At 36.2% G+C, this 8417-nt stretch overlaps 1 protein-coding gene across 3 annotated transcripts; it reads right to left on the bottom strand.

Annotated features, from left to right (window-relative positions):
• LOC129262967 (uncharacterized) lies at positions 1 to 7747 on the bottom strand. 3 transcript variants are annotated; one of them, XR_010293871.1, is made up of 5 exons: positions 7539 to 7637; positions 5634 to 5720; positions 4839 to 4969; positions 1832 to 2147; positions 12 to 1173 (listed from the first exon to the last, which is right to left on the bottom strand). XR_010293871.1 is itself a non-coding variant. In XM_054900927.2 (4 exons), exons 2-4 carry the CDS (start codon positions 5674 to 5676, stop codon positions 1941 to 1943), a joined length of 381 nt encoding a protein of 126 aa, XP_054756902.1. In that variant the 5' UTR covers positions 5677 to 5720; positions 7539 to 7747; the 3' UTR covers positions 1 to 1940. The 3 variants fall into 3 exon arrangements, 2 of the variants coding, with proteins under 2 accessions (XP_054756902.1, XP_063956938.1); XM_054900927.2 differs by having other exon boundaries at positions 1 to 2147; positions 7539 to 7747; XM_064100868.1 differs by having other exon boundaries at positions 8 to 2147; positions 7557 to 7660.
• Positions 7748 to 8417: the final 670 nt, after the last annotated feature.

The following is an 8417-nucleotide window of genomic DNA, read 5'->3' on the forward strand; positions in this document are numbered from 1 at the left end:
ACAAAAAAAATCCGCTTATTGGAAGCTTTTTTTAATCGATCTTGACAAAATCACTCGACATACTTTTCATATCGTTTCAAACATCTATTTGATTCATTGTAGTATTAAAAACAAAAATTTCAATATGAAAATCCTACAATTTCATAATAAATCATTATATTCGATGGTCATGTGGTATTTACAAATATATAAAACAAGTAAAAGGACGTATGTTGCAGAGTGTTGGTAACAATAGGGTGACACGACATTTGCTCCTGCGACAATTGCTCCGGGCTTAATTTCCTCAGAGATGTAGGGTTAGGGTTTGGGTTGCAATGGGGTTTTATGTGGGGTTTATGGTAGGGTACAAAGTTTAACCCAGTGTTTAAGTTGGTCATTCAATGTGTGGAATTTAGAGTGGAGTAATTGTCGCCGGAGCGAATGTCAGGTAACCAACAACAAGAATACCTAGCAAACGTTCATATATAATAAACAGGAATTTCAATATAATTCGCCCCAATATTTTAGCATGCATCTCGTATTTCAGCTTCAAATTTCAGGAAAATTATAGGACGTATTAATTGATCAATATAAAACATGCTTATACTTCTGCACTTAAGGTTGCTATCAATTTTTTATTATTACCAAAAATATACAGCTGCTTTAAAAATGTCTCAATATTGATGAAAATGTGGTAGTTAGGTAACAATAAAGAATTATAAAAGAGTGATCTTTTCTTTTTCGTAGATAGTTTCTATATAAATTATTTATCAATAGAAAAGAAAATATTAAAGTCATCTATCATTATCTAAGTGACTTTATTAAACACATATCTACATGTACATACCTTACAGAGCATGGAGAGAGAGAAAGAGCGCGAAAGAGAGAAAGAGGAGGGGGGGGGTGGAGGGGGAGAGAGAAAACAAAGTAACGCCATTAGAAATGTTTTGTTTTGCTTAACTGCTGCCGTTCAATCATCATTTTGGTGTAAGACTAAAACTAAACTGGTGTCGTTTTGACGCTTCAAAGAAGATTCATATTTCGTGTAAACAGTTTGTATTACACAGTGTTAATTAATGCAAAAATCTGTTATAAAGCCATAGGCAAAATTCAAATGATTAATTAACATCATTAAATAACAACAACATCATTTTGAAATTTAATCAAAAAAAATATTGATATATGAAGAGCTCACTTGCAAAAGGGGTTAGGTCCATTTTTCATCAAATTTGATTTTTATGTCTCAATGGATAGATTTTTAGTAGCTCTATAAGATGATACCAAAAAAAGTTGAAATTCCTATTAAAAAGTGAACTAAAATGGCAAAGTAAAATCATTTTTTTTTCCAAAAGTGGTTAGGTCCATTTCAGTTTAGTTTAGTTTAGGTCCACGCATAATTTTTTTGGAAAATAATATCTTTAAAAATATGAAGACAGGTAGTTTTCTTTTATACCCAATTTTATGTTCACATGATAGGGTAGTACATCATGGCAATTTAGTTTCTCATAAGAATATTGAAATAAGTGAGAATAAAAAACATGTTTTTTCTCGGAATGGTCCAAAGTGGACCTAACCCCTTTTGCAACTAAACTCTTCATATACATTACCCCGGAAAATATGAAGAGAGATGGCATAGTAAATTTAGTACATACAGTTATAAACTAGTGAAAACAACCAATGAATTGTGATTTCATGCTTTGGCATGTTTAGCCCCTTCCATCCCTCTTCTCCAACTTTCGATTCAATTTTGGATTGTTCCTTGACTGTGGGAGTGACTTTCAATCTACGAATCTCAGACAGTATCATATCGTTCGGTTTACATGGTTTATAGTCGGTTTAACAGGGCTGCAACATCAAAGTGAAAAGTGGAGGAAAAGTAAAGTGTATGTCTTGACTCTTTTTTTTTTTAACTGGACTGTATCCTATTGCATTCGAACATAAACACGCGGTAATCTACAGTGTTAACAAAAGTAATAGAGGGTCGCCAAACTAGACGTCACAATAGCGGCTATCAGGTTGACACGAACGTTGGTGGCGCTATTGCAGACCATTCCGTAGCAGCAGTATCGACAGGTCGTTACAGATCCTACAGTTGTGCATCCTTCAGTGCAGGCATCGCATCCCCTACGATACTTTTTATTGCCGTTTGCATCGGTCGAGACCTCTTTCTGTTAAAAGTAAATAAATGAATAAATAAATTTCAATTAATAAAACGATATTAATCTAGGAGGCACGATAGCTCAGTCGGTAGAGCGGGGGGTTTGGTATTCCGCTGACCCGGGTTCGATTCCCAATTGGTGCGCTAGTGCCTTTTGGTAAGGCATTTAAATCCTGATTACCAGGTCCCTTAAGATGTCGGTCCTCTGGTCGCTTGCTAACAAGCACTCATGTTTTCTTATCAAGCAGATACAAAATCACCACCATTTACCACTTGTGTCCACCTCCTACTGACACTCAGAAAGCTGTATATGTATTATAGGTTTCACACCTGTAATTATTTCCCCGTAGACATGCGTGTTAATATAACAATTAAAAACAACAGCAAATCATATAAAATAAGGATTTAATAAGGGTGACTACTGTTTAATTCCAGTAGACAGGAATATCTCTGAGATTTCATATCCGACCATCAATGAGTTTGTTGACCGAATCATTAAGGAAATAACGAGATCAGATTCATCACCTGAAACCGTGATATAGTCCAAATTCTTCCTTGGAATGGGTTGGGATTGTGGATTAGGTTGAGTCGGATTAATACGTGGTGCCTTCTTGTTGTAATTAGGCATGTGAGACTTTCAACATCCTTTGCGGTAACAGAATAGTGTCACATAGGCCCGTATTCTGAAGTCGGGTTTAACTTAAACACAGGTTTAAAGTTGTGGTTTAAGTATGGATAGCCAATTGTTAAATAAATCACTAACAGTAGAGTTATCATATTCAGCTCATTTGGCTCTCAATTCATTAGTAATTGTCTAGGAAGTATAAAAAGATGATTTTCTTCATCATCGATGAATCAGAAAAGAGCACAGTAAACATAAGAAACATATAACATAATGAATCATTTTTTAAACTTTTGGCTTCCCCATAATTTTAGCACAGAGTTAGACCATGGTCTAAGTTACACATGACTTCAGAATACGGGCCATAGTGTATTAACCATACTGTAAAGAACACAGTGTCCCACAGTGTGTCCAGAGTGTGGAACAAAATGCGAAATCACATTCACACTGTTAAATTTGATCCTTTTTACAGTGTGAATCACATATTTACCTAATCGCCCATGTGAACACGCTGTGAACAGTCACACTTTCGGAATGCCCACAGTGTGAAAATGTCATCACACTGTTGAATTTGAGCAGTTTTGGACAGTTTGAATAATATTTTCACATAGTCAACTATGGGAACACACTGTGATCACACTGTGTTTTTTCCAACACGGAACAGCTCCTTTTAAAAAGTGTACCAGGAGAAGATGCGATTCACACTGTTTGAAGGCTCACATAGTCACAGTGTGAAGAAAACTCCAAACTGTGGACACATTGGGTGATTTTAAGCCCGGTGTTGGCGTTGGTGTTGGTGTTGGACGCACAATTCGGATTGCTTCCTCTAGCTCCAAAACCTATTCTAAATTTGTAAAACTGATCCAGATCACATTATTGACATCTCAACAACTAGTGAGTGACTTGTCAAGACCATCTTTTATTTCTGTTGGTAAACTCGTGTAAGAAATGACCTAACACCAACACCAAAAGGTCATTGGGAGTATTCACAGTGTGTTCGCATGTTGAAATATGTGAACATGTGATTCCCACTGTTAAAGTGCTTGAGACACAAAGTGTAACGCTGTTTTTTTTTTTCCCAGCAGGATTAAAGTAACATAGGTACCTCACTAACAGTCACAGACACACCTCTCCCAATAAAAATCCCGAAATCGCCTTTCCATTGCTTACGCTGTAAAACTGTGGTGTTGAAACCGACACCGGGGTCCCGTTTCATAAAGACTTGTTATAATAACAAATGCGCAATCTCAAGCTAATTTACTATCAGCCAATCAGATTAAAGGATTTCAGTAGCTTTTAACTGTTATTGTGAATTTGTTATTGACAGTAACAAGTTTTATGAAACGGATCCCAGGTGTCCCAAGAGGAGTTCAAATTACATCCTAGAGGTTGAACATAAGAGCAAAGAGTGTTACATTAACAACAAGACAGATACAACACCACCCATGGGTGTTGAACTAGCACTGTAAATATAACACCGGAGTAATATGGATGTTGTGGTTTTTTTCTAACTACACCGATTAATACCACGTTTTTGGTTGTGTATGATGAAAAAACTACAACATCAGAGTGGTCAGCCCTGTACACCTTTTCGCCGCCCATATACATTACAAAAACTGGGGTGCAATGGCGGATCCTACAAAGCATTTCATTGGCCCAATTGGCTGGGAACTCTACTCTACGATGTGACTCTACCATGTCTACTATGCGATAGAATTATGTCCAAGAAAAAAAAAAGGAATTGGGAAGAAAAGGAAAGAGAGAAGGGTGAAATATAATATTAATCACCAAATTAGATTTGGTAATAAAAATGTCATAAAATTCGTGCTCGCTAGCTTCGCTCCCTTGAAATTTCAAGAAAAATAAATTTTGGCCGATACGCCATATCTAGTCCCCTACACATGTTTGGCTCAAAACCAACACTAGGTATCCTCAGTCCACTGGCGTAAATCCTTGCGTCACACCTATTGTTCAGAGGGGGGGGGGGGTGGAGCAATAGGCGTGACGCAAGGACTTACGACAGTGCCTGAGACACGTGTTAATGCTACAGTTTTGTTGTGTAATGGTTGGACAACTTACGAAGCAGTCTCCTGAGCATTGTTGTTTGCCCAGATTCTGATCACTCTTGAAGAAGGGGTCTGCGCACGTAGCTCCGTCAAAGTAGTCGTTCTCACTGTCACATGTCCAACAGTGGTAGGCTGACGTGACACCTGGGAGGTGACGTAAAGATTAGTTTTATGTGTGACGTCATATGCAAGCAGCTGCTCCATACATTGTACGATATAGAGATACGCTTGAATGAAAAGTTGACTATGCATGGCATTGGGTTGGTTCTTGTATAAATAGAGAAAATATTGAAAAAAATGTGTTGGTGAATGTGTGATGAAAATCAATTCAAAAATTATAAACTTCTTTTTATTCGTGACGTCATATGCGAGCAGCTGTCCATACCTTGTATGATGCAGAATTATGAAAATAATGAATATGATTAATTTTGCTCTAGAAGGGTGATGAAATGTTGTGTCTAATTATTAATGCTCAGCAGAAATAAAATCACTTTCAATTTTTTAAGAATGCATTTGGGGAATTTCATATCGCACGACGTAAGAACGAGAAGTTTGTTTTTGATGTTGAAGAGTAAAAACTTTTAAAAATCATAATTCCGATATTCTTTGACGGAATTTTATCAAACCTTTAATGAACTTTTTGTTAGGAATACTTCCCCATGAATATAAGTTCTATAATTATTACCGAAAGTTATATTTTTCTGAAGTATTAATGAATTATTTGTTAAAGTTTAGGTAAACGGGCATCTAAACACAACAAATTATTAATGTCATTATGATTATCATATCATCTTAGAGAATAACTTACCAAGAAAAGCGATTATAAGGAGCGCCGGTATCATATATTTCATTTTGGTATATATCTGTAATATCGTGCATTAAGGAGCAATTCCACCTAGAGAGGAAGAAAATTAGAAAAATAAAAAAGGATTAATAAGCATTAGTTTTTTTTCATGTAAGATAGTGATACAAACGAAGCAAAAGCAACCTGTCGAAGACTTTTGTGTTTTATATATATACAGTATATATATATATATATATATATATATATATATATATATATATATATATATATATATATATATATATACACAAACTTATTACACACACACTTGTCACTGTATCAAACGAAATAGTTTAACCTGTCTTTCTATCAAAAAAATAAAATTCCCTTTTTACTGTTAGGATTTAGGTTTGTTTTCCTCGAACTAATTGATATACCCTCTTTTTCGGGAAAACATGGTTGCTTTTCATGAAAAAATTGTTGCCTATGGTGCAAGATGAGAATGAATTTTACAACATTGACAGTGAAATGCCTGCCTCTAGCACTGTCAGAATTCTTCATGAGGTAGATTTGAGTAAAAATTGTATAAAAAAATAACAGTTATGTATTTTTGAAATTCAATTTTTGTGACGTCACATGCATCTCTATCTACAATGTGAAGTGAACTCCATGAAATATAATTATCTCAAAACATTGTGGATTATTTTAACTATACAGTTAATATATCACCTAACAAAGCATTATTGCATATCGGCTTCCATTGTGAAAAAAAAATCATAATCATGATTCATAAAAAATATGGGAATGTATGGAAATCGCATTAGATAATGAAAAGAACGACAAAAAGAAACATTTAACAGTGTGAGTGCACCTTCATTCTGCGGGCACCTCGAATGGGTGTGTTCCCCTTGTTTTTCACCGAGTGGACCATGTGAATACGAGATTCAGTGTCACACTTGAGCCGTTCAACTGTGAAAAGATGATTACATATATATACTCCATTCCACACTGTGGGCTTTTTTCAATTTACAGCAGAGATGAGGATGATGTTATGTGCACAAGGGCGCAAATCTCTCTCCAAAGGTAGGGGGACGAGGGGTTGGAAAATTTGACAAGCTTAAATAAAAAAGCTTATCACCCCAAATGTAAGGTCATTTCGACAAAAATAAATTTGACAAGGAAAAAAAAGGTAATCAGCTAAAAAGTAAGGTCATCTCGTCCAAAATGCATGTTTTATTTCGATTTTGAATGATGTATTCCTTTCCATCATAAAAGACCAAAATAGTAGGGGGCATTTGATATTGTGTCCCCCTACTATTTTGCGTTGGGGGACGCGTCCCCCTGGGATTTCCCCCAAAGTTTGTGCCTGATTATGTGTATATACGCCCTAATTGTCCCTACCAAAATCCTCCCGTATATAATTTCCCATAAGACATGCGTCAATTTTAGGGATTTTCTTTTACTTTCAAAATACTGCGAAACTTATAATTACAGCCTTTCTTATGTTCGAGCTCAGCCTTAATGTTAAAGAATAATTTGCATATTTTTGCATCAACGAAAATTCTCAAAGGAGCTAAAGACACGATACGTTACACACTCTAAAAACACTGAGTAAAAATTTACCCAATACTGGGTAGATAGGGTACTTACTTGCATTTTTGAGTGGGTATTTTTCTCCCATATTGGGCAAAATGCATGTTTTAATGGTAATTTCAACGCAACATTGCGTAAAATTGATAAAGTATTTGGTATGTTTTTACCCAATAAGCATGAATGTTCCCATTATTGGGTAAACTGTTTAGAGTGCAAGCGTGTGCTGTCTTTCGACGAAATATCAACGACTTTCCATTTTCACTTTCCACTTTATCGACAAGTGGGACTATTACAATCATTTCAAATAACTACATATCCAAAAGAATTCAGTCTTACCTGTTCAAATCTACGTACTTTTCGACAATCTTCGGTATATCTTGACGCGTAGCTACATGCTAATTTATCGCATTATGATGTCTTAATACGAATATGTGCGGTGTGTGATGATATCATACATTATACAAACAATAAAAAATGAAATGTTTATCTCCCTTTGACTGTGTCTTACTCGTTAATCATTAACGAATATTTGGGCGCCATTTTGTGTTTCTGTGTACTTGGCGTTGACGTAGCGCGTTCACGCCTGTTGCCTTAGACATGGCGGTGAACGTCGATCACCGATTCATCTGTACATTTGAAATAGATAGGCCTCTTTCGGTATGATGATTGTTGGCTGCGTGTAAACGCACCTAGGATTCTGATTGGGGTTTAAGGTCCCCATAAATTGTGTAAATACTAGTTACACATTAACTAAGAGAATGAATTGGAATGTGTGCGTGCCTCAAAACGTGTAGATCTTGTACCATTCATTATGACTGACTCATACTAAAGCCTTACAGTTCGCAATTACATTTCATTCTCCATTTCCCCTTCATGCCCTTGTGATATGGATAAAAGGCTATAAGCCCCACGACTAATTTCATCGTAGGAAATATTTTATCCCTTGTTTTTTTATCATTGCTGTGCTCAAACAATGTGGAGCGTTGTGGCCCAGTGGATTAGTCTTCGGACTTTGAAACAGAGGGTCGTGGGTTCGAATCCCAGCCATGGCGTAATTTCCTTCAGCAAGAAACTGATCCACAGTGTGCTGCACTCAACCCAGGTGAGGTAAATGGGTACCGGTAGGAAGTAATTCCTTAAAAAGCTGTGTGCGCTATGAACGCCTAGCTTAGCCGGGTAATATAGGAGCGCCTTGAGCACCTAACAAGGTGGATA

The sequence above is a fragment of the Lytechinus pictus genome, chromosome 6 (assembly GCF_037042905.1).
Source record: "Lytechinus pictus isolate F3 Inbred chromosome 6, Lp3.0, whole genome shotgun sequence".
In the NCBI taxonomy this organism is placed as follows: Eukaryota; Metazoa; Echinodermata; class Echinoidea; order Temnopleuroida; family Toxopneustidae; genus Lytechinus; species Lytechinus pictus.